Source organism: Sapajus apella, unplaced genomic scaffold (genome assembly GCF_009761245.1).
Source record: "Sapajus apella isolate SASKATOON/1434 unplaced genomic scaffold, GSC_monkey_1.0 scaffold84, whole genome shotgun sequence".
Lineage (NCBI taxonomy): Eukaryota > Metazoa > Chordata > Mammalia > Primates > Cebidae > Sapajus > Sapajus apella.
The window spans coordinates 2,976,167-3,003,890 of NW_022437024.1; the positions used below are offsets into that span (position 1 = coordinate 2,976,167).

The 27,724-nt window shown below is 39.5% G+C and overlaps 1 protein-coding gene across 1 annotated transcript in view; it reads right to left on the reverse strand.

Annotated features, from left to right (window-relative positions):
* The window catches only part of PLBD1 (phospholipase B domain containing 1), a 57,844-nt gene that overhangs the window by 17,726 nt on the left and 12,394 nt on the right, over window positions 1-27,724 (reverse strand). The window contains exons 2-6 of the mRNA XM_032253709.1: window positions 25,201-25,420; window positions 15,086-15,169; window positions 13,653-13,791; window positions 8,446-8,586; window positions 7,543-7,687 (exon numbers count right to left, since the gene is read on the reverse strand). Coding sequence (XP_032109600.1) covers window positions 7,543-7,687; window positions 8,446-8,586; window positions 13,653-13,791; window positions 15,086-15,169; window positions 25,201-25,420 — 729 coding nt within the window. The remainder of the gene's footprint in view (window positions 1-7,542; window positions 7,688-8,445; window positions 8,587-13,652; window positions 13,792-15,085; window positions 15,170-25,200; window positions 25,421-27,724) is intronic.

The window sequence follows — 27,724 nt, forward strand, 5'->3', positions numbered from 1 at the left end:
CAATTCTAAGCAAAGAGAACAAAGCTGGAGGCATCATGCTACCTGACTTCAAACTATACTACAAGGCTACAGTAATCAAAACAGCATGGTACTGGTACCAAAACAGAGATATAGACCAATGGAACAGAACAGAGGCCTCAGAGGCAACGCCACACATCTATAGCCATCTGATCTTTGACAAGCCTGACAAAAACAAGCAATGGGGAAAGGATTCCCTGTTTAATAAATAGTGTTGGGAAAACTGGCTAGCCATGTGCAGAAAGCAGAAACTGAACCCATTCCTGACACCTGACACTAAAATTAACTCCAGATGGATTAAAGACTTAAACATAAGACAACACTATTAAAAGCCTAGAAGAAAACTTAGGCAAAACCATTCAGGACAAACCCATAAAAAGTGGGCAAAGGATATGAACAAACACTTTTCAAAAGAAGACATATATGAGGCCAAGAAACATATGAAAAAATGCTCATCATCACTGGTCATTAGAGAAATGCAAACCAAAACCACATTGAGATACCATCTCACACCAGTTGGAATGGCGATCATTAAAAAATCTGGAGACAACAGATGCTGGAGACAATGTGGAGAAAAAGGAACACTTTTATACTGTTGGTGGGAGTGTAAATTAGTTCAACCATTGTGGAAGACAGTGTGGCGATTCCTCAAAGACCTAGAAATAGAAATTCCATTTGACCCAGCAATCCCATTACTGGGTATATATCCAAAGGATTATAAATCCTTCCGTTATAAAGACACATGCACACATATGTTCATTGTGTCACTGTTTTCAATTGCAAAGACCTGGAACCAACCCAAATGCCCATTGATGATAGACTGGACAGGGAAAATGTGGCACATATACACCATGGAATACTGTGCAGCCATAAAAAAACGATGACTTTGTGTTCTTTGTAGGGACATGGGTGAATCTGGAAACCATCATTCTCAGCAAACTAACACAAGAAAAGAAAATCAAACACCACATGTTCTCACTCATAGGCAGATGTTGAACAATGAGAACACATGGACACAGGGAGGGGAGCATCACACACTGGGATCTGTTGGGAGGGACTAATGGAGGGACAGTGGGGGGTAGGGAGTTGGGGAGGGATAACATGGGGAGAAATGCCAGATATAGGTGATGGGATGGTGGCAGCAAACCACATTGCTATGTATGTACCTATGCAACAAGCCTGCATGATCTGCACATGTACGCCAGAACCAAAAGTGCAATAAAATATATAAAAAAAAAAAAAAAAGAGAGAGAGGAAAAAAAAGAGAAAAGCAGCATATTAAAGAACTAAAAAAAGAAAAAGAACAGAGCTGGAAGCATCATACTACCTGACTTCAAAATATACTACAAACCTATAATAACCCAAACAGCATGGTACTGGCATAAAAATAGGCATATATGCTAATGGAACAGAATAAAAAATACAGAAATAAATTCACATACATAGCTAACTGATTTTTGGCAAAGACTAAAAACACACATTGGAAAAAATTCTCTTTGGTAAATGGCGCTCGGAAAACTGGATATCTACATGCAGAAGAATGAAACTAGACCATTTGCTGGGTATTTATTTAAAGAAAATGAAATAAATATGTTAAAGACATATCTACACTCTCATGCTTATTGCAGCACTATTCACAATAGTCAAGATATGGAATCAACCTAAATGTCTATCAACAGATGAGTGGATAAAGACACTGTCATACATATACATATAATGGAATACTATTCCGCCATAAAAAGAATCGAATTCTGTCACTTGTGGTAACGTGGATGCACCTTGAGGGCATTATGGTAAATGAAATAAGTCAGGCACAGAAAAACAAATATTGCACAATCTCACTAAGATGTGGAATCTATAAAAGCTGATCTCATACAAGTGTAGAGTAGAACAATACTTACTAGCAGCTGGGGAGAGTAGGCATGGTGGGAAGGCTTTAATCAACAGGTACAAAGTTAGTTAGATAGAAGGAAAAACTTCTGGTATTCTACTGCACCATAGGCTTACTCTAGTTAACAATATTATATTATATATTTTAAATAACTAGAAGAGAGATTTTTGAATGTCCTTACCATAAGGAAGTGATAAACGTTTGAGGTGATGAATATTCTAAATACCATGATTTGTTCACTATACAATGTATACATGCATCAAAACATCACACTATAAATATGTACAATTACCTGTCAATTAAAAATAAAATAAAACCTAATTCTCAAAAATACAAATTTCAGAGACATTATAGTGTACTCTTTTTCAAGTCCACATTTCAACCAAAAATTACCAGACATCAGAGTTAACAATATTATATTATATATTTCAAAATGACTGTGAAAGAGGATTCTGAATATTCTTAACATAAGGAAATGATAAATGTTTGAGGTGAAGATATACTAAATATGTGTAATGATCAAATCATGGTATTTGCTATATTTGTCACCTCAAAAGAAAAAGGAAAGCATGACCTCACACTTAAGTCACTGGAAACTCTTTCCATGTGGGCCTAGATATTGGATTTAGTGGACAAAGACAAAAACAGGGAAATACGGTATTAAGAGTTACCAGAGAGGGAATCTCAACATAAAAAGTAAAGAAACAACATAGAAATTAAAGAAAGAACAAAACTGAAATTCTAGACTTGAAAAGCACAGTCTAAATGAAATGAAAAATTCACCGTATAGTTCAAGAGTAAATTTGAGATGGCAGAAGAAGGAATTAGAAAACTTGAAGATTGTGGCCAGGCATGGGAGCTCAGGCCTGTAATCTCAGCACTTTGGGAAGCCAAGGTGGGTGGATCACCAGAGGTCAGGAGTTGAAAACCAACCAGGCCAATGTGGTGAAACTTCGTCTCTACTAAAAATACAAAATTAGCCAGGTGTGGTGGTGCATGCCTGTAATCCCAGCTACTTGGGAGGCTGAGGTGGAAGAATCGCTTGAAACTGGTAGGGTAAAGGTTCCTGTGCCCAGACCTAACGGAGGTGCTGAGTTTATCAGCACCTGGTATACATTGGTATACTTTTGACTTTCTCTGGGTATTGCATGTTAGTCTCTTTAGGTGAAATACTTTGCTTAATTTCCACTTTGTATTTTTAGAAAAGACTAAAAAAGGCCAAGGCTGTTAAACAACTAAGTCACCTTAAATTATTTCTAAATTAATAAAAATTATTCTGTTTTCTTAACATATAACCACCTCTATTTTTATGGAGTTAACTGAGGCTCTGGTGAACATAGAGCATGAGATTGGCTTGAATAGGTTTGGGTGTACCAAAGGCAGCAAATCCTTTTGCGTTATTGATAAATGTGAAGGATTACCATTGTTCCTTCTATTCTCCTATGCTAGGGTACACTTTGGGGAGTGTCCTGACAATTCTTATTAGGTAATTATCCCTCCCAAGGATTCTTGCAAGGACAACAGGAGAACACATAAAGTTGTTTTCCAGTAATTCTGCAGTCATATTTGTTTTCCTCTTTTTTTTTTTTTTTTTAAAGACAGGGTTTCACCATGTTGGTCAGGCTGGTCTTGAACTCCTGACCTCAGGTGATCCGCCCACCTTGGCCTCTCAGAGTGCTAGGATTACAGGCGTGAGCCACAGCGCCCGGCCTGTTTTCCTCTTGAAGTGGGACATCAAACTTCCATCCATACACTGATTATTTAAAAAATATGGTGATTTGAGTCACCAGGGTTATTGCACCAGCCTTCTAAATGTTCTGTTGGCAGCCTCTCGTCCTCCTCTAATGGACCAGATAATCCACAAATGCAAATCTATTCATGTCCCTTCCACTTGTCGCTTTAGTGGTCTCATGTCGCCCTCATTCCCTCCCTCTGGCCTTCTCAATGCTGTTTCTTGCCTATATACTGTTTGTTCCTCATGGAACATTCTACCACTTTATCCCCATTGGCCTTGGCTAAGTTATCTTGTCTTTTGTGTCCTGACTTAGACTTTCCTTTCTCTTAAAGCTTTCTCTACATTCCCAGACTAGTCTTCCCTCTTATTACAAAAATCACACTCTAATGTCACTGTTTTTTTTATTGGTCTCTATTTCTCACTGAAATGTAAATTGTGACAGTAGGGATTGTATCTGTGCTGGTCTCCATCAACAATCCTTTGCCTAGCACAATTTAGCAGAAAATTGTTGATGAATAAATCATATAATGTTTACAATGTTATGAAGCAAACATTCTATTAGCCTCATTTTACAGCGAGAAAGATGTGGTTTACCAAAGTAAAGCAGTTGACTTCATACGTTGAAAGCGTTTAGTAGCTGTCCAAGCTCTGCCTTTTCCTTCCTACAAACCTCAGAAAACACACAAAATGTCCTGCCTTGAAGCTTTAGTGTTTTTCATGGCAATCATCTTCATGGTCACTCCAAAAAATTCAGCAGGAAGGCCATGATGCATTGTAAAAGTGTAGATAGGCGCATATGAAATCCTCAGAATTACTGTATCTTTAGTGTGATGGTAGCTGTACCATCCCAGCTACCATCATCTCTAACATGTGCCTCAGCCAAGTCAGGAATGTTCATGACTTGATCTGTATGTTCTGACTCAGGAATTCTTTTTGTTTGTGTGTTTTTAATTTTTTTATGGCCTCCACTTAATAGTAATACAAATGTAAAAACTGCCATGTCAACACAAGGTATTTGCTTAATTCCTAATTAACTTCACATCCATCCTCTTTTTCCCAACTTTATTGAGGCATAATTGACAATAAAAATTGAATATATTCAAGATTTACATGATGTTTTGATACACCTATACATGTGAAATGATTTCCACAATCCAACTCATCAACATATTCAGCTACCTTTGTGTGTCATGTGTTTAGTGAGAATACGTAAGATCTACTCTCTTAGCAAATTTCAAAAACATAGTACATTGTTCTTATCTACTGACTCAGGAATTCTTAATATCCTTGCACGGATCTTGAAGAGCTTCCAGGCCCTGCCATCTTTGATGCGAAAATAACTCAACACTCCTAACCCATTCAGTCTACCATGGCACTCCTCCATCAGAGAAAAACGAGAACGCCATCCAGCTTTGTTCTGGGCTCAGCAGCTAAGATGGCATGAGCTTCCTGGCAAAACATAGTTCCATGTCTATTGGATAAATCCAATGTGGCTGGTCCCTTAATAAAATAATTTGTAATATAAATAAGACCGTACGTGTTTTTTCTGTTTGGTGCTGAGAACAAAGCTCCCCAGTTAGAGAAAGTATGAATTCCATTGTTCCATTGGCTCCTGTAAAAACGTCTTGGGGTATAAAAGTATCTTTTGTTCGCTCACAGTTTCAATTGCTTTAAAAAGCTCTACATATTGTCTATGATATCTACCTGTGTATCTCATCTGGAAGGATACATATGCAAATGTTAATGGGATCATATGTGTTATAAGAAAATCTTCCATGACCTTCTCCATCATTACTTCTGGGATCAAGGACTGTTAACACTACTGGAGAGCATCATATTCCATGGAAATTTCAAAGGAGTGCACGTAACATCTGAATACTGCATTTTTTTTTTTTTTTTTTTTTTTTTTTTGAGACGGAGTCTCACTCTGTCACCCTGGCTGGAGTGCAGTGGCGTGATCTCCGCTCACTGCAACTTCTGCCTCCCGGGTTCAAGTGATTCTCCTGCCTCAGCCTCCTTAGTAGCTGGGATTACAAGTGTGTGCCAACATGGTTGGTTAATTTTTGTATTTTTAGTAGAGATGGGGTTTCACCATGCTGGTCAGGCTTCTCAAAGCCTTGACATGATTCGCCGGCCTTGGCCTCCCAATATGCTGGGATTATAGGCAAGAGCCGCCGGGCCTGGCCCTGAATATTGCATTTTATCACAAAGATGAGGAAGAGGAAGAATACTGGATTGTTCTGTCTCTTGCTGTTCTTAAATGTCAGTCTAACAGCATGCGAAAGAATCAAAGCACAGTCTAACTCACAGAGAGGAGTCCCCAGTCCCCTCAATGCTAAAATAATTAAGCAAACTAAGGCAAAGATAAAATCAAAGTGGTTTCAAAGGAAGGATCAGGTCACAAGGACAGAGAAATATTGGGTTATGCCCTTGGTCAGAATTCCTGATAGGGGCAGGACATGACAGCTCATACCTCAATCTCAGCACTTTGAGAGGCAGAGGCCAGAGAACCAATTGAGCCCAGGAGCTTAAGACCAGCCTGGGCAATGTAGCAAGATCCCACCTCTACAAAACATTTTTTTAAAAATTAGCCAGGTGTGGCGATGTGTGCTTGTAGTGTCAACTACTTGGGAGGCTGAGGCGAGAGGATCATTTGAGCCCTGGTGGTCAAGGCTGCAGTGAGCCATCACTGTACCACTACACTCCAGCCTGGGCAATAGAGTAAGTCCCTGACTCTAAAATGAAAAAGGAATTCCTGATAGGCAGGGCAAACATCCGCTGACACAGGTAGATAGATATGACAGGTGGTTGGTATAACCACCCCCTAAGTTACAGATATGTAATTAAAGGTCAAATTGGCAACAGTATATCCAGTTGAACTCTTAGATGTTTGGTGTTTTCCCCTTGACTTTGCTCATATGTTTCCTGAGGAGGCTGGGCTAACACAGGCTAACACACAAACTTCGTTGGATTCACACAGTAGTTTTGTTTTTTTAAATACAGTTTTATCTTAAGTTGGAGGATCTAGAAATTTCTGGATGGAGACCAGACAGTGAGAGCTGATCCTTCCCTCCTGTCCATGGGTCATATGTTTGCTACATTGTTTCCACTTTCTGTTTTCTTAAACCAGTCCTGCTTTATTCATTTACATCACCTGCCTGTTTCATTTAGGCCCTTGCAACTTCTCCTCTGCTGGGACTGTCCTCCCATCCATCTCTACTTCTTCAAATTTTAGCCATCCTTCATGGTCTATCTCAAAAGTCATCCTGTCTTTCCTTTCCCCAACAATCAGACGTGAGTCCCTCCTCCCGGTGGAATGGACAACACTGGTTACACTTCTTTTGTAGCACATACAATATCCAGTAATGTTATTACTCTTACTCATATTATAATTTATATTGTCTTCCTGACTATAGTGTAAGGTTTATAAACTTACACATCATTCATCCATTTGTTCAGCAATTTATTAAGTACTCAATGCCACACACTAAGGTTAAGTGCTGTGGATATTACGTAAATAAGAGAAAGCACAGAACCTCAAGGTGGTAAATGAGCGCAGGATCAGCCTTACTCTTTACTGCTTCTGCTGCAGAGCCCAGAAAAGTGTCTTGTACTTGACACACACTCAGTTGGCATTTGTTGAAATAAATTTAGATATAGCCATTTACATTTACAAAGTATTTTCTATTTGGCAAACCTAGTCACCTTGTTTATGTCATTCTATTAAATAAAAGTATTAGAGCTTTATTTCTTCAAAAGCACTCTAAAAATCAGATTGTTCGTTAATATGTACTAACCACTAAACATTTCTTCTCTCATTGCAGTTAACCCTGAATCACTAAGGCTTTATGCTGGAACAGTACTCAAAGTACTCAAATACTCCTTTAAATTCGTTTACCTGGGTAACTGCTGAAAGACATGCGACTGCTGCGGGTATCTTTGTCTTTGATGTTGAAGTCCCAGTGTTTATAGATCCTGAGCATGGCTGCGTACGTGTACCAGCTTGAGTGAGCAAAAAGGATATTCTCAAATCCAGGAAGAACCTACAGCCAGAATCACAGTAGATCATACAGATGTCCATAGTTAGCTGATTGCAATTGTCTTAAGTGTAAGAGGCATATGAGGATTGTGCCCTTTCAGATAAGTGTTTATTGCTATATTCTTTACTGGAAAATATGGTCAAGGAGTCCAAGATTAGCCCTTAATGTGGCCCAAAACAGACTCTTCCTTCTAACATTAAAAATGGAAGACTCTAGCTGGGCATGGTGGCTCACACTTGTAATCTCAGCATTTTGAGAGGCTGAGGCAGGCAGATCACTCCATGTCAGGAGTTTGAGTCCAGCCTGGCCAACATGGCGAAACCCTATCTATACTAAAAATGCAAGAAAAATTAACCAGGCCTGGTGGCACATGCCTGTAGTCCCAGCTACTTGGGAAGCTGAGGCAGAAGAATCATTTGAACCTGGGAGGCAGCTGCAGTGAGACAAGATCACACCACTGAATGCCAGCCTGAGCAACAGCATGAGACTCCACCTCAAAAACAAAAAAACAAAATGGAAGATTCTAGAAGGTGGGAGTGGCAGGTGTAGCATACAGCATGGAAGGAACGGTGGAAGAAACAGACATAAGTAACATCATGTACTTACAATTCTCTCCATCGAAGTTACTTCCAATTATTAACTTCTACCATGAGCTGATATACAGTTAGAGCCAGGGGTGATGAGATTTTGCTGTACTTGGGCGCTATATAGAAAAAGTCTGTATGAACCAGAACAAGGAAAAAGGAGCTGCTATGTCTTACCTTAATAAGAGCAGAGCAATGTCCCATGTCCCATCTCTTGAAAACCTTTAGGCTGTTGCTTTTTGTGGGAGACAGTGAAGGAATCAGATCCAATAGATCTCCAACAGCATTCAGGAACTGAATCTGGAACAGGGTCATTGGCTGGGAAAGGACAAAGACTATACTTAACATTGATTTGTGACAGACATCGTTTCCTTTTTTCCTCTTGTTATGGACCCATTAAATTACTCCCTTGCGAGCTGTGCATGGTGGCTCATGCCTGTAATCCCAGCACTTTGGGAGGCTGAGGTGGGCGGATCTCCTGAGTTGAGGGGTTTCAGAGCAGCCTGGCCAACGTGTTTAAACCCCATCTCTACTAAAAAAATACAAAAAAATTAGCCAGGCGTGATGGTGGGTGCCCGTAGTCCCCAATACTCGGGAGGCTGAAGCAGGAGAATCATTTGAACCCGGGAGATGGAGGCTGCAGTGAACCAAGGTCGTGCCTTGCGCCCTAGCTTGGGTGACAGAGCGAGACTCCATCTCAAAAAAAAAAAAAAAAAAAGTATTCATTTTTGAAGGGTCTCTAACAGATATACTAGATTTTTATTGTAGCTTATAAAATAATTTTTATGACTTTATAGTTTAGAAGAGCTGTTTTGGCATGTTTTGATAGCCACTGAATTTGGGAGTGGCTCCTTGGAGAGTAAAATAGAGCTTTCTGTTTGCATTCCTCTACAGCAGTGCTCTCAGTCTTGGCACTACTGACATTTTGAGCCAGCTAATACTTTCTTTTTGGTTGTTGTGCATTGTGAGATATGAGATCATTCCTGGCCTCTACCCACCAGGTATCAGTAGTAACTTCCCAGTTTTGGCAACCAAAAATGTCTCCAAGACATTGCCAAGTGTCCTCTGGAGAGAAAACATTCTTAGACAAGAACCACTGCTATACAGCAAAAATATTCAACTATGATGCATTTAGTTTTGATTGTGTGCTTACAAATGACTGGCCAGCATTAACCTTGAAGCAATTATCAGATTGTACTTGAACATGAACTTTGTGCAAACTGGAGAGCACTGCTCCAGGAAGATTCAATCTGATGGAGCAGGCCCAGGTCAGGCATAACAAATTGGTTTTGGGATAGAGGTGGTGGGAAGAGAAAGACAAATGACATTTTAACCGAAAAACTAAAACCAAAGCAAAAAACTCAATCCAATTTTTATTTATATAAATAGCATCTCTGTTTTGCTTTTTTGAGTAAGTTATATATTTATTATTTAAGATTTAAAAAATTATAACAAGGTTTATAGCAGAAAGTCTCCTCTTTTTCCTGTTCTCCATTTGCTCAGGTACTACCATTTCCAGTTTATCATTTTTACTAGTTTTTTTGCATACACTGCCAGAGTTTTATGATTTTTTATTTTTCCCTATTGGCACTGTGATCTGAGATCCAGAGTTTAAAAAATGTCTTGTGAATACAATTTTCAAACACATACATCGTAGTGTGTTACATATACTGTTGTTCACCTTAATTTTTTTTTGTCTCAACATCTTTCACTTAATGTTTTGGGGATGCTTTTACATTGGATGTAAAAATTGTCCTCACTCTTCTTTTTTAAAATTTTTATTTATTTTTATTATTTATTTATTTATTTATTTTTGAGACAGAGTTTCACTCTTGTTGCCCAGGCTGGAGTGCAATGACGTGATCTTGGCTCCCTGAAACTTCCGCCTCCCAGTTCAAGTGATTCTCCTGCCTCGGTCTCCCAAGTAGCTGGGATTACAGATGCTTGCCACCATATCCAGCTAATTTTTGTAGTTTTTTGTAGAGATGGGGTTTCACCATCTTGGCCAGGCTGGTCTAGAACTCCTGACCTCAGCCGATTCACCCACCTTGGCCTCTCAAAGTGCTGAGATTACAGGCACGAGCTGCTGTACCTGGCCTCTCCTTACTCTTCTAAGCAGCATTCCAATGTATAAATGTATTATAATATTTTTAACTAGTCTTTTTTTATTTTTTTTGATGAATTTTCAAGTGGTTTTCTACTCTTCTGCTATTATAAACAATGCTGTGACATGGTAAAAGCCCCAAAAAACTGCATACCTCAACCATACCTCGGCTTTCTGTTGAAACTGCTCTCTGTAACCCAAATGTGACAGGAAAGCAGTCCAAACCCATGCCATCTTGGCCCCTTCGACTTGTAATAAGTATTTAAGGTCTGTAATTTCCACCCTACCCAGACAATGTGTAAACTAATGCTTATCTTGACTTTTGTGAACCACTTAAGTAACAATCAGAATGTCCAAGGTCCCCTGGCCCTCGGAATGCCTGGAGCCCCTCACCCTCATCTCCGCCCAAGAGGTGATTTACAGAATCCACTAGCCCTCAGAATGTCTGAAGCCCCTCATCCCCACCCCCGCCCCTCACCCTCGCCCCCGAGGTGGTTTTATGGGTTTAAAAGTTCTTGACACCCTCCTTTCGGGGCCACGGGTTGCAGAGACGCGAGTCCTCCGTGGCTGCTGGCAATAAAGACCCTGCAATTTGGCATACTTTTTCTTGGTGTTGACTTTCTATGCTCACTCCAGTACAACAATGCCACAATAATTAATCTTGGACACATCATTTTGCATGTGTTTGAGTCTACATGTGGGATAAATTCCTAGAAGTGATTTAGATTTTAACAGATATTGCCAAATTGTCCTCATGTGAACTATTTAAATTGTATTCTTCTGGCCAAGTGCAGTGGCTGACACCTGTAATCCCAGCATTTTGGAAGGCTGAGTCCAGTGAATCACCTGAGGTCAGGAGTTCTAGACCAGCCAGGCCAACATGGTGAAACCCCATCTCTATTAAAAATGCAAAAATTAATGGGGCATGGTGGTGCATGCTTGTAATCCCAGCTACTCACGAGGCTGAGGCATGAGAATCACTTGAGCCTGGGAGGCAGAGGTTGCAGTGAACTGAGATCAAGCCACCGCCCTCTAGCCTGGGCAATAAAGCGATACTCTGTCCATTCTCAACAATATATTAAACATTTAGTTTATTTCTAATCCCATAGGTGCAAAACAGTATCCCATTGTAACTGATATTTGCATTTCTTTTGTTACACTGTAGGGTTCAGCATATCTCCAAAAACCTTTGAGGCTGGGCATGGTGGCTGATGCAACACAGTGAGACTTCTGTCTCTACAAAAAAATTAAAAATGTAGCTGAGTGGTGGTGGCTGCATACCTGGAGCCTTAGCTACTCGGGAGGCTGAGGTGAGAGGATCACCTGAGCTCAGGAATTCAAGGTTACACATTCCAGCCTGGGGGACCAGAGTGAGAACCTGTCTCTTACTCCCGCTGGTCATTCTTTTTTAAATTGACTTTTAGGAATTGTCTAAATATTAGGGAGATTGGCTCCTTGTCTCTGATATGAGTTGCAAATATTTTTTTTCAGCTTGTAACTTGCTTTTAATTTTAGGAATTAAGGATGATATAATCTGAAAGAATAAAGATGTATACATACAATTTAAGGAAAAAATAAATGAACACTGATGTAGTCAACTCACAGTTTAAGAAATAGAACATTAGTAGTGCCTTAGAAGTCTCCAATCTCATCTCTCACCTTTCCTGCCAGCAGTCACCACTATGCCAAATTTTGTATAGCTCATTACCTGCCTATTATTTAATCTCTCTCTATATTTATCATCTCTCTATATTTTTAAAAATCTACCTGTTTTTGAATTCGCATAGAGTCTTATGGTATGGGCTAGGTGCAGTGGCTCATACCTGTAATCCCAGCACTTTGGGAGTCGGAAGTAGAGGCGGAGGCGGGTGGATCATTTGAGGTCAGGAGTTCAAGACCAGCCTGGCCAACATGGTGAAATCACATCTCTACTAAAAATACAAAAATTAGCTGGGCGTGGTAGCTCATGCCTGTAGTCCCAGCTACTCAGGAGGATGGGGCAGGAGAATCACCTGAACTCGGGAGGCAGCGGTTGCAGTGAGCCAGGGTCATGCCACTGCACTCCAGCCTGGGTGACACAGTGAGACTCTGACTCAAAAAAAAAAGTCTTGCTTTGTGCATTTTTCTGTAACTCATTGCTTTCATTGGGTATTATTGTTTTGACATTTATCAATATATATGTATATATATACACAGACATGTATGTGTTTATAAGTGTGTATATATGTGTATGTACATATATACATATACACACACATATATACATGTGTATATATATACACACACATATATACATGTGCATGTATATATATACACACACAGACATGTACGTGTATTAAGTGTGTATATGTGTGTGCATATATATATATTCATGTGCATGTCTGTGTGTGTGTATATTTATATATATACACACACACACACATATATACACTCTTATATACACATACATGTCTGTGTATATATATACACATGTATACACAATGGACAAAATAGACAAAAAGTTCAAAGACAAGCCATGCACTTAATTATAAATACACACATACACACACAAACACACACACAGGGCAAAATAGACAAAAAGACAATTATATAATATACATATTTTATATATATATGTATACACACACATATACACACACTGGTGGCAAAATAGACAAAACAGATAATAAATGTAATATATAGTATACATATTTTACATATATATAATGGCTACTGGCAAAATAGCAAAAAGATAGTTATATAATATACTTATTTTATGTATACATATACTATCCCCAGGAAACAAAATACCCATAATTTTGGAATTATATCAAATGGTACACAGGAAGCTTTGGTGATTTAGTAAAGCTTTCTTCCAGAATTATAATGCATGTGTGTCTGTGTGGATATGTGTTTACGTGAATGTTGTGGAGTGTGGGGAACACAGAATTGTATACTTAAACATCTTGTCTTAATGAGCACGAAGTCTAAAACACTAGTTTTATCACATTAGTTAAAAACCAAGTACATTCATATTATGCTTTTTAACCTAATCCTGAGCACAGTATTATGGAAGATTTTAAAAAACCACAGAAACAAATGGACTTATTTGTGTTTGGGGCTTGTAATTTTGTAAGTTAGATGCTACAATATGATAGTTATGACAGTGCTTGTCTTCTGTAAGGAATTTATACTGCAGTTCTATTTTGATCTGCTTCTAAATTGGAATGTTATTTCAAAGATAACATTCAATATTCTTACCATACTGCATGAATTCTGAGAAGTTAGTTTAAAATCCTACCTTTGTCCCTTCTAATATGGCCCTTTTCTTTGCTCCTAAATAGAGGCCATCTATTTGTGACATCACGTAGCCTGTATGTCTCCAAAATGAGTCATTCTTGTATGCTTTGATATTTTTCCGCGTCCATTTATCTTGCTTCCTGGAAGAGAAATTAGTTGTGTACTACAGTCTCAATAGTTGCTCATTCAAAGTTAATCAAACCAGGCTTTAAGAAATTATTCACCCAGACACTTACGCTAATGTGATTTAAGTTCTAGATCTTGTAACCCTCCAGTCATCCACAGGAATTCAGTGCAAATTCTAACTGATTTTTAATCTCTCTCTAGGATTATGACTCTTCTTTCACAGCTTCTTCTATACTCTACCTAGAGCAAAAGCACAAGTGCAGTTCTAACCTACCTGTGTACGAGACCTAAAAATACCAAGGAGCGACTATCCAAATGCACTTCGTGTAAAACCACAATGCTTCACTAAGTCAATAAGGATACGTTGATTAACCTTACTTTTAGATGTAGAAGTAGTAGAGTTAACCGGACAAAAAATCTCAGGACAAGGTGGTTTATATCTGTTTGTATTTCTCGCAGATCATTTGCATAGCTTATGATTCATTCCATTTCAGTTGTTATTAGTAACTGCCTCAATGACTCTGACCTAGCATGGTAGCAAAAACGTCATTTTTTAAATGGTCCTTCCATTCTTCTTCCAGTTCTCTGAACTTCCGTGGGATGATCTGATATAACTTTGGATACTGAAAACTATGTTTGACTTGTTCAGGCTATCACTAGATCAGTCTTAGAATAATGTCATTGCTTCATGTGATCTAGTCCAGTGGTTTTAAACTGAAGCTCTGTAGGACTTTTAGCATTTCATGAAGAGGTTACTTAGAGTGCAGTTTGGAGGGCCAACCTAAGAGCCCTTCTGTCCCCAAATTAATCTCCTGTCATCCCACAAATTAAACACGTTTAAAATGTTAGTATTCGGAAAACTGTAATAAAATGGAAATATTCTCAGAGGGTGTTAAGAATTATGACTTTAGATATTAGCAAAGACCTCAGCTAGGATTAGTAAGCAGGCTGATGAAAGGAAACACCTTAAAGAGTGAGGAGAGGGGATCCCTTCTTGCAGAAGGAGAAGGGCCCCCATCAGGAAGAGATACAGGGACTTAACTGCCTGCTTTACACTGGTGGTGTTCCTCTAACCATGTTAGCAATATATTATGTGACATTCAACTAAACCTTTGAAAGAGATGAAATTAGAGAGCACATTGTTTGCAACCAGTTTTCATGCCATTACCAAAAAGTGCTATGCCCTACTACAAGAACAATTCCAGAGTCCTGCTAAAGAGATTTGAAAAGAAATTGGCAAAGAAAAAATTACAGATTCAGACCCTGCAGCATTAAAAACAATGAAAACAGAAAAGCTATCATACATACTCCATAAAATCCTGCACTTTATCCAGGATGGAAGGGTTCTTGATCAGCTGTGGGTAGAGGTTTGTGTAGTGGTCATTCATGTGTCTGAAATGATACATGAAAATTATTACGTTTTAATTTTTTTTCTTAGATTTCTCCATCACAGTTGATTATTCAATCACTTGGTTAACTAGGGTGTCCCATATTACAAACTCCCTACTAACTTTTTATTTTTCCTTAATAAATGCACAATTTCTAATTGGGAAATATTTACAACATATAGAAAAGGACAACATATAAAAAAGGATAGAATATTATGACAGAGATCCAAGACAGCTGATTACTAGCAGCTCGGGATTGTAGATCCCAGTGAAAGCGCAGAGAACGAGAGGACGCCACACTTTCAGATGAATTTTTGTTGATCATGGACCAGGAGATTCCCAGTGGAGGAGCCCCACGGGTCGCCAGCGCGACTCTTGTGGCGGGTGCGGCGGTTTTGCCAGTGCCCCGAAGCGGCGGTTCTTGGTGCAGAGTAAACGGGACTGGGTCCCCTTTTGGTCGACGTTTGGTGCTCCGGGAAGGCAGAGTCGCCTATTCAGCTGATTGAAAAAGAGACTCAAGAAGGAAGCCAGACCGGAGATTTCCGGGCAGAAAAGCACCACGAATCTTAACGCCGCTGTTTTGGCCGTCGCAGTGGGTTGCTCAGATTCCGGTGCTGGGAATCAACAAGTTGGACGTCCACTCAGAGACCTAATTTGAAAGTCGGTAATTACGAAGATGACAGGTGGATAAATTTACAATGATGGGAAGAAACCATCTTAAAAAGGCTGAGAATACCCAAAATCAGAACGCCTCTCCCTCTACAGGGGATCACAGTTCCTCATCAACAAGGGAGCAAGGCCTGATGGAAAACGAGTGTGTTCCATTAGCAGATTTAGGCTTCAGAAGGTGGATAATAAGAAACTTCTGTGAGTTAAAAGAACATGTTCTAGCCCAATGTAAAGAAACTAAGAACCCTGAAAAAAGGTTTGACAAAATCCTGATGAGAACAGACAATCTAGAGAGGAATATAAGTGAACTAATGCGACTGAAGAATACAATACGAGAACTCCGCGAAGTATGCACAGGTTTTAACAGTCGAATTGATCAAGCAGAAGAAAGGATATCAGAGGTCGAAGACCAACTTAATGAAATGAAACGAGAAGACAAGATTAGAGAAGAAAGAGTAAAAAGGAATGAGCAAAATCTCCAAGAAATATGGGACTATGTGAAAAGACCTAATTTACATTTGATGGGTGTACCTGAATGTCATGAAGAGAATGAATCCAAGCTGGAAAATATTCTTCAGGATATTATTCAGGAAAACTTTCCTAACCTAGTAAGGCAGGAAAATACTCAACTTCAGGTAATACAGAGAACACCACAAAGATATTCCTCAAGTAGAGCAACCCCAAGACACATAATCATTAGATTCACCAGGGTTGAAATAAAGGAGAAAATTCTAAGGGCAGCTAGAGAGAAAGGTCAGGTTACCCACAAAGGGAAGCCCATCAGACTCACAGCAGATCTCTCAGCAGAAACCCTACAAACTAGAAGAGAGTGGGGGTCAATATTCAATATCCTCAAAGAAAAGAATTTTCAACCCAGAATCTCATATCCAGCCAAATTAAGCTTCATCAGTGAAGGAAAAATAAAATTTTTTGTGAACAAGCAAGCACTCAGAGATTTCATCACCACCAGGCCTGCTTTACAAGAGCTTCTGAAAGAAGCACTATACACAGAAAGGAACAACCAGTATCAGTCATACCAAAAACTTACCAAAAGGTAAACAGTATCTCCATAATGAAGAATCTGTAACAACTAATGGGCAAAATAGCCAGCTAGCATTAAACGACAACATTAAACTCACAAATATCAATATTAATCCTAAATTTAAATGGATTAAATGCCCCAATCAAAGACACAGACAGGCAAATTGAATAAAAAGTCAAAACCCATCGGTTCGCTGTATCCAGATCCATCTCATAAGCAAGGACACACAAAGCCTCAAAACAAAGGGTTGGTGGAAGACTTACCAATCAAATGGAGGCAAAAAAAAAAAAAAAAAAGAAAAAGAGAAAAAAGGAGTTGTAACTTTCGTCTCTGACAAAATAGGCTTTAACAGTAACAAAGACTAAAAGAAACAAAGAAGGACATTACATAATGGTAAAAGGATCAATGCAACAACAGGAGTCAATGATCATAAACATATATGCACCCAATATAGGAGCACCCAGATACATAAGACAAGCTCTTAATGGCTTATAAAGAAACTTGGACTCCCGCACAATAGCGGGAGACTTTGACACCACATTGTTAATATTCGACGGATCAATGAGATAGAAAATTAACAGGGACATCTATGATTTGAAATCAGACCTGGAACAAGTAAACTCAGTGAATATTTATAGAATTCTTCACCCCAGGTCCACAGAACATACATTTTTCTCAGTATCATATTATACCTATTTTGAAAGTGACCACATAATTGGAAGTAAATCACTCTTCAGTATTTGCGTAGCATTTCACAGACTTAAATGAAATATTGGTTGGCTGTTTGTTATTTTCTTCCCTTATTCCTTCCTGTCTCCACTGTTAAGCACAATTATTGGCATAAAAGAGGTTTTTAATACCTATTTTCAGATTGCATTGCAGCCTGGGCAATAGAGCAAGACTCCTGTTCTCTCTCCCCCTTTCTCTTTCTCTTTCTTTTTTTTTTTTTTTTTTGAAAAAGGATAGAATATTGAAAATATCCAAGTATTCACCACCTAACTTTATTAAATCATTGTATTTTGCCATATTTGCCACATATATTTTAAAAATAAAACAAAAAATGAGAGTCGAAGCCCCTATGTGCACTTGCTGATTTCTTTCTTCTCCCAAGAGGTAATAACTTCAGTCTTGAATCTGAGTATTCCCATGCATGTTTTTATGCAATGACTACATATACATTTAACCATAAATAATGTAGAGAATTATCATGCTCTCTCTCAACACACTGTAAAAAAGATCATACTGATCAACAACTCTAACTTGTTTATTTCTCTCAATATAATTTTTAAAGAAATATCTATGTTATCTGCTGCTTAAATTTAACTGCTGATACTATTCTATGGTATGACCATATTTGTGTATGCATTCCCATGATGGACATTTAACTGATTTTTTATTTCTTACTATTATAATGCAACTTCAAATGTTTTTGTATATGTCTTTTTTTTACACATTTGTATGTTCTTCTAGGATACACACACACACACACACACACACACACACACATATGAATAATAGTAGACTTTTCCTTCGTCCACAGCCTTACCAACACTTCATATTGTGGGACTTTTCAATTTTCGACAATTTGATGGGTTTTAAAAAGTCCCTCCATTTAATTTCCATTCCTCACAAGATTATTGGGTATTTGCGATTCTTTATTTTAAAACTTAAAAAAATTAAAAATGTCTCATATGGTGTATAGTTAATATTTTTGATTGATTAAAATAATCCACTTACATTACTGGGATTTTAATATTCTTGGATTTATTCTATAATCTTTTCTGTTTTCCATTTACTATCTATCCCTTTATTCGTCCCCTCTTATATGTTTTCTTTGTTTAGATAATACTTTTGTTATTTTCTTTTCACTTCTGCTGATTTAAAACCTATAGAATGTATTTTTTAACATTCATTAAAAAGATATAACTAGTATTTTCTTATAAACTCTAAATGAGTTTTATATGTTTCTCTTCCTCTAACCATAAAGCATACTTTAGCAAATTTTAACTACTCAATGACATTCTCCATCATGTTGTTAAAAGATTCAGTTTTACCTTTTTATTTCAAAATTTAATATTTTTTTCTTTTTTAGAGAATTCCTAAGTCTCATAATTAAAAATTTTTATTTAAAAACTATTTTCGTAAGCCCAGCACGGTGGTTCACACCTGTACTCCCAGCAATTTGGGAGGCCGAGACAGGCAGATCACGAGGTCAGGAGTTCAAGACCAGCCTGGCCAACATGGTGAAATCCCCTCTCTACTAAAAATACATACACACAAAATTAGCCAGGCCTGGTGGTGCGTGCCTGTAACCCTGGCTATTCTGGAGGCTGAGGCAGGAGAATCACTTAAACCCAGAAGGTGGAGATTGCAGTGAGCCAAGATCGTGCCACTGCACTCCAGCCTGGGCCACAGAGCAAGATTCTGTCTTGGGGGAAATTTTTTTTTTTTTATTTTTAAACTTTACAATTAAATTGTATTACTTTTTTTTGTTTCTGGTGTTAATGATTGTTCCTTATATACCAAACTTTCCCTCCTATTATACTTGCTAATGTATATCCTCTAACAGTTTAATAGAAGTCTTTGGGTGGTAAACCTGTTTTAATTTATATATCTGAATATATTCCTATTTTGTCCTTACTCTTGGATGATTTAAATGGTTGTTACATTCTGGTTCGATATCTCTCCTCAGTACTTTTAAAATAATATCTTGATATCTTCTGGCACTGTTGCTGATGATGAGCAATATGCTACCTCACTGAGATTCTTTTGTAGTTAATGTCTTTCCTTTCTAATAACTTTTAAGATTGTTCTCTTTATCTTCAATTGTCTGCAGTCTAATCTGCTGCGTTACAGCAATTTAAAAGCCTGTGTCTTCCAACTAGGGACTCCTGTATTTTTTTTGTTGTTGTGTGTTGGGTTTTTTTTTTTTTTTTTTTTTTTTTGAGACGGAGTCTCACTCTGCCACCCAGGCTGGAGGGCAGGGCAGTGGTGCGATCTTGGCTCACTGCAACTGCCACCTCCCAGGTTCAAGCAATTCTCCTGCCTCAGCTTCCAGAGCCACCATACCTGGCTAATTTTTGTATTTTTAATAGAGATGGGTTTCACCATGTTGGCCAAGTTGATCTCAAACTCCTGACTTCAGGTGATTCACCGGCCTCGACCTCCCAAAGTACTGGGATTACAAGAGTGGGCCACTGTGCTGGGCCTGTGTTTTCAATTTTGATAGATTCTCAGCAATTACTTTGTCAATTATTGCTTACCTGCAGTTGCCTCCAGTCTCTTTTTCTGAAACTCCTAATAGGTCTACATCAGAGTTTCTCAATCAAATTGATATATCTAACAGTTTTTTCATAAGATTTACCCCTTTGTCTCTTTGGGCTGTGTATTGTATAAATCCCTGAATACAAATATGTGATTCAGAATTTTTTTTGCATTGTATCTAGTCTAGGGTTTGGCTATGTTTCAAGATTTTAAAAAATTAACTTCTATAATTTTCTTTTATATTTCTATCAAGTTTTTAAAAAATATCTGTCTTCTTATTTCTTCCTCCTTGTTTAATAAATTCTCCAAGTTTTCTTTCATTTATAACTTAAGGCACCCTATGCGAATTTAAAGTCTTTGTTAAACCATTCTAAAAATTAATCTGGAGTATATTTGTATTGTTGATTTTCTTGACTGTCTTTCAATTTATTTGTGGATTTTGGAACTTTGGTGTGTAGGCATTTTTCTTAACCCCCCCCCCCACACTTTGTCTCTCTTTCTCTTTCTCTCTCTCTCTGACTCTCTGCCTCCCTCCCTCGCTCCCTCATTCCCTGTCCACGCGTCTCCATCTAAGTCCTGGGAACCACATCTTAAAGTGCCTTTTTGGGACTTCCAACCCATGGAATATTGCAGTGATATTTGCAACTAACTGAGCCAGCATGTGAATGATTTGGCTTTTGGTTGACAACGCCTCCCCACCCCTAAGCTTAATTTCCTATAAATCTGTAGGCTAGGACATACATCATCAACACTATGTTGTGGCCTCCTTTCTACAAGTAGTTAAAAGCAGCAAGGTTACTTCTGGCTCCCAGCCTTGACTCAGTTCACTCAGAGCCTTGAGGTCCTCACTCATCAGCAGGTGGCTGCCTCTTCTGGCTTCAGGCCAAGAGCCAGCAGATCCATATTTTATCACTTTGTTTTCTGTTCAATTTCTGGTAGGAGAGATGTTTAATCTTCTTCTGAAGCCCAGCTATGTTACTAAGAGGTTTTCTTCCTACCTATTTTCCCTATGATTGCTGTAAGCTTAGAGCAAAGAGGGTATATCAAAGAGGAAGTCCCTGTATTCTCCGGACTGAATGTTTGCCTACAGCCCTCGTTCTGGTTTTTATCTGATGCTTTTCACTGATATAGGGAGTTCAGACTTGGAAGCCATTCTGGATTCCAAGAATAAGAATTTGGCTCCTACACTTTAGAACTTTAGATATTCTTTATCTAGTATTTTCCAGAACTGAAACTAATAAACTGAGAATAGTTTTATTGCCGGTGAGGTACACAACATTATGATCCTTTGAAATTATTTATTTTATGGTCCTGGAATTTAATAAACATTACTTCATGAGAGTTTTTGCTTCCAATTACCTGTATATGTGTGTGTATGTCTCTCTCTGTGTGTGTGTGTGTGTCTGTGTGTATGTATGTGTGTATATATATATGTACATGCATATATATATATATTAAATTGAATCATCACATTTAGCCATGATTTACATACAGTTTATGCTATCAAATACCTTTGCTCGTATCCATTTGGTTACTGTCTACCACCTCTAAATACAAGAGCAAGAACAGCAATAAAGCTAGATAGGTATGTGAGTGACAAGAAAGGGATCCTCTGTCTGGGCTTCATGCTCTTAAAATGAGTTATATGGCTGGGCGAGGTGGCTCATGCCTGTAATCCCAGAACTTTGGGAGGCTGAGGTGGGTGGATTATGAGAACAGGAGTTTGAGACCAGCCTGACCAACAGGGTGAAGCCCTGTCTCTACTAAAAGTATACAAATTAGCCAGGCACAGTGTCACGTGCCTGTAATCCAAGCTACCTGGGAAGCTGAGGCAGGAGAATCGCTTGAACCCGGGAGATGGAGGTTACAGTGAGCAGAAATCATGCCACTGCACTCTGGTCTGGGCAATAGAGTGAGACTCCGTCTCAAAAAAAAAAAAAAAAAAAGAGTTATATGAAGGCCAGCATGGTGGCTCACATCTATAATGCGAGCACTTTGGGAAGCCGACTGGCAGATTGCTTGAAGTCAGGAGTTCAAGACCAGGCTTAGCAATATGGCGAAGCCCTGTCTCTACTAAAAATACAAAAAGCCAGGCATGGTTTCACACGCCTGTAACCTCAGCCACTCGGGTGGCTGAGGGACAAGAATCACTTGAACCTGAGAGGCAGAGGTTGCAGTGAGCCGAGATTGTAACACTGCACTCCAGTTTGGGCAACAGAACAAGCCTCCATCTAAAAAAACAAAAAACAAAAAACAAACAAAAAAAACCCAGTTATATGAAAATAGTTTTATTTCTTGGAAACAAATAACTTGTGGGATCTTCATTTACAATGCTCACTCAGGTAAAGAAACAAAAAATTTATACTTGATATCCAAAGTCTTCCATCACTGCACCCTGCCTAGCTCCATTCAGAGTTCCAGATCCCCCTCCTTGTTTTCTTTTGTTTGTTTTTTTGTTTTTGTTTTGTTTTTGAGACGGAGTTTCACTCCTGTCGCACAGGCTGGAGTGCAATGGCACGGTCCTGGCTCACTGCAACCTCTGCCTCCTGGTTCAAGCGATTCTCCTTTCTCAGCCCTGCAAGCAGCTGAAATTACAAACGTGTACCACCATGCCTGGCTAATTTTGTATTTTTAGTCGAGATGGGGTTTCGTCATGTTGCCAGGCTGTCCTCGAACTCCTGACCTCAGGTCATCTGCCCACCTCGGCCTCCCAAAGGGCTGGGATTACAGGCATGAGCCACCACTCCCGGCCATTCCTCGCCCCTTGTAAATGCAACTTACTTATTTCAGATTCAACGCCTTTTCTCAGTACCCTGTTCATTACATTCTGCTCAGAATGACTTTATCCCTCTTCCCAGCCAAGCTCAGTAGTTCTCCTCTACCAAGCACCAGGCCTACCACTCACTTCCACAAAGCCCTCTTTGACTATTCTGGCCACTGGGGTGCTTTTCTCTCTTGGACCCTCTACTTATGGCTAACAAGCTCTTTTGAGGTTGTTCTCTGCAGTAGAGTTGCTGGCAAGAGTGACCCAGCTTTTCCTTTAAGGACGTGGTATTAAGGATTCTAGAGCTATCTCTGCCCCACTCCTGATCTCTACTCAAAACAAATAAACAAACAAACCAACCATTTTTAATACAGAAGTGTTCTTAGAAAGCTATTATTAGAATGGCTTCTTTTTCTATAGATGTTTTTGGTAAGTGGATAACTAAGAATAAGTCATTGCTTTATATCAAATATGAAGGTGAAATGATAAAGCCACTTTCCAAAGTGGCTGCTCTGAGATGCTAAAGCTTATTTTTTTCTGAGACATAAGAATATCAGAGGTGCCACCTTTGTCAAAGCCCTCGAAATCTCTGTGAGCTCTAACAGTAACAGCAATAGAAATATCCGAGGGAAACACGAGCATTCTCAGAGTAGCCTCAGAGATCAGGGCTGCTTTCTGCAGATCACATAGTTTCCCTTAACAACCCACAGCGTTATGTCACTCATGAGTTAGTCTAACAAGTTTATATTCACACAACTTTGGTTCAAATTACTTCTTCAAACTCACAACTCAATTTAAATAACACAATCAGAATTCAGTGAAAACAGAAGTGGATAAAGAATTAGAGAAGTTCAGATTTTTACCTGTATGAAATGGTTTTAACCATGTTTTAAAAATCTATAATTCAGTTTATGAAGTTTTATACATCTATGAATGGTATGCTGTTAAGGAGATTTGTATGGTAGAGTAAAAAAATTGGGTATAGGCCCGGCATGGTGGCTCATGCCTGTAATCCAAGCACTTTGGTGGCCGAGGAGGGAGGATCACCTGAGGTCGGGAGTTCAAGACCAGCCTGACCAACATGGTGAAACCCCGTCTTAAAAAAAAAAAGAAAAAAAAATTGGGTATAAAAATAAAAGCAAAAATTTGTAGTTTGAATTAAAAAAAGAGCAGCCAGCCAGAGCCCAATACCTAGTCATTCAACATCTGATATCATCTCCAGTACTCAAAATAGACTAAGATTGATATTTCACTTATGATGACTAAGGCAGTAACAGCCCAAATAAGGTTTGGTAAAATTGCACTCAACAATCTAGGTCACAGAGAATAAAAGAGCCAAGCCAAGTCATCAAGACACTTTTTATATCAAAGGAGGTTTGAAAGTTGATTAAAGAAGTTGCAACTTTATTTTCCTTAAAGACCCCTTCTCTAAAAGGCATGTAACCTGATTGCATTATTATTAATTACATCCTTGTTATTTTTATAAGGCAAAGCAAGGACACTGGAATCAAGTAATAGTAGAACTATAAGAAACATTTATTTTAGACTCATTATAATTTCCATCTAAAAATCTCTGCCTACGTGGAAGTATTGTTTCAAGATGGCTGGAAATAAACGCAACAGTTTATTTCTAATTAATCTTCCCTGGTCTGTTGTTCGCAAGGAGTGACTCCACCTCTCATTTGCTTTCTACCAGGCAACAAATGACTAGCAGGATGAAATGAATTTGCTGTCCTTTAAAGTCATTTCATAGCTGGGTGCCCAACATTGTGGGAGGCCAAGATGAGAGGATGGCTTGAGGTTTAAGACCAGCCTGGGCAACAGGGGAAGACCCCATCTTTGCAAAAATATATAAAATAAAACAAAATAGTTTCACGGGAAGGGAAGATTTTTAAAAAGTAAGTGCCATGAGAATTAAAGAGTGCCACACTTGGGGGTTTTGTTGCTTTAAGGCAGGTACTGATTGTAGGAACAAATGCAATTCCGGGGTGGTCATGGTGGCTCATGCTTGTGGTCCCAGCTACTCAGGAGGCTGAGGCAGGAGGATTGCTTGAGTCCAGGAGATCAAGGCTGCAGTGAGCTATGATTGTCACTGCACTCTAGCCTTGCAACAAAGTGAGACCCTGTCCCATGCCCACCCCCACAAATGCAATTCTAATAATGTCTTTAACACATGTGAAGAACCCCAGCTACTCTTCAGTTTTAACAGGCAATGCCAGTAAGATGAGAGTCACTGTAGAACATGGGAAGCACAGAGGTTGGCTGGCCATGGCTCCACCATGTCTGGGATACTTACGGGGCAGTGAGGTAACCCTCCAAAAAGCCAGCCACAAACATGATGATCTCATTGCTCAGGGCCTGAGAGCCATACCCAGCTCTGATCTCCAGGATGCCCCAGCCTGTGGTTTTCACAGAGTTGTTGTAAAAGCCATATGCGTCTCCATTCTTATCCATTACATTTTTGACTTGTATTGTCTTTTCGGCAGGCATCCAGTATGCAGTTGCATAGTAGATTCCTAGAAGAAAAGGGAATAATGATAAAAATGCCGTTCAAATGAGTTGTGATGCATTTTCTTTTCTATGTATACAACAATTGCGACACATTTGCTTTCAAAGATTTTCATTCTATTAGAATTGGGAAATCTGCCATTATAGTTTGCCCTTATTCCAAGTGGGGAAAAACTGGAATCTCGATCAAGGTGGTTGAGCCCAAAGCACAAAAAGGAAGGTTGAAGGTGGGGTTGGAGTTACAGCATCATAGAGGTGAGCCTGAGTGCTTCATCCTTAGAGGTTGGAAACCTGGGCAGGGCTGTAGCTGGACCTCACGCCAACTTCTTGGGAGTTTGTTTGGAGGCTCTAGCAGGGCAGCACAGTTACTTGTATACCCTTGACCAAAGACCAATCGTCCACTATCAAGGATAGTTGTCCTCTTTGACCGAGTGCACAGCTTCAGGAGGGAAGCACATGCAGCAGTGAGGGAGGACGGGGACACCCGCCTAGCCAGCCAGATCAGCCAAAGCAACCTTGGTGGTCAATGGAGTGACAGATGTCACAGCCAGATCACCCTCACATCTAAAGCCCACTCCTTAATTCAGACAAGGATAGGGCTCTTGTCCCTAGTCAACAACTTCCTCAATTCTTAACAGGTGGAGCAAAACATCACCTTTTTCAGGCTCCTTATCCTATGTCTCCTGCTTAATTCATGTAATGTCATATGACAATAGATTCTTCGCAGAAAAAATAGAAGCTATTGCCTGTGACTCCTTAAGGTGTTGATAATTTTGTGGGTCCATCCCTCCACAATCCCTGCACTCATCATGGCCATCTCTCCCTTCGAGTTCACCTCCATTCTTTGACCTATGCTCCGGATCCCACCCTCCCACCTTCTTTAGGAACTTTGTCCTATCCTATATCCTCTTGCTCCTGTGCCCTAAAGCTTCCTCTCTCAGGAGCATCTTCTCCCGCTTTGGCATAATTAACATGCTCCATTGTCTCACAGCTGAAAACCAACTACAGAAGCCATCGGGATCCTGTGACCCAGTGGTGCGATTACTTTCACTCCCTTTATGAAATTATTACAAAGTTTATAGTGTCCACATTGTATCAGGGACTGATTTGAGTGTTGGCGACAGAGCCGTGAACATGATGGCACAGTTCCAGGCCTTGCCTTCTGGAAAGAGGAACACACTTGCACCCTGTACTTTCTCTTCCTGTCCCTCGCCCCGGCCTGTTGCAGTCCACTGTCCACCTCCAGGCTACCAAAGGGGCTTCTGTCTGGGTCACTAACAAAATCTTTGAGTCCTAATGTCGTATGAACTTCTGAAAGCACTGGACTCATGGCCACTTATTCTTAAAACTCTTTCCTCCCACAGCCTTTGGGACACTACACCCTCCCCAATCTCCTTCTCCTGTGCCTGCCTTTTTCTTCATTCTCCTCACGGTTTCCTCTTTGACTTGTATACCACACAGGACACCTGATAACACAGTCTGGATGATTCCATAGCACTAGAGATTCAAAATATCCTCCATCTTGTGCTTTCTCTCTCGGTGATCTCCCAGCTGGAAATTTCAATCTATCCTGGTTTCCCTTCTCTCTCTCATAACCCAAGGTTTAATCAAAGCCTCCTATGTATCTCTCCCACTAGTCTTCACCTCTTTATCTCTACATTTCTATGCTAGTTTAGGTAACACAACTAGCGGTTTAAGTATAAAAGAGGCCTTTTTCAAAGTTTCTCTGACCTTTAATCCATTCTTCAGTCTCTGCCAGAGTAGCATTTCTAAAATGCAAACTGATTGATTTTGTTAGCTTTGCCTGCCAAGAATGTTCAAGAGTTTCTACTTCTTAAAAGTTCTGCTGCTGGGTGTGGTGGCTCATGCCTGTAATCCCAGTGCATTGGGAGACCGAGGTGGGTGGATCACTTAAGGTCAGGAGTTCAAGACCAGCCCGGCCAACATGGTGAAACACCATCTCTACTAAAGATACAAAATTAGCTGGGCGTGGTGGCGCGTGCCTGTAATCCCAGCTACTCAGGAGGCTGAGGCAGGAGAATCGCTTGAACCCGGGAGGTGGAAGTTGCAGTGAGCCGAGATGGTGTCATTGCACTCCAGCCTGGGCAAAAAAGAGCGAAATCCAGTCTCAATAAAAAAACAAAAGTTCTGCTTACCCATTTGTACTTCATGACCTGATTTCTATCTACCTATCTAGCTTCCTCACCACCTCAACACACATTTAGTGATTCAGAGATCATTACAAACAGCTCTCCAACCAGCCAAAGATCAACACCTTTGACTTTGCATATGCTGTTTTTACTCCCTGATGT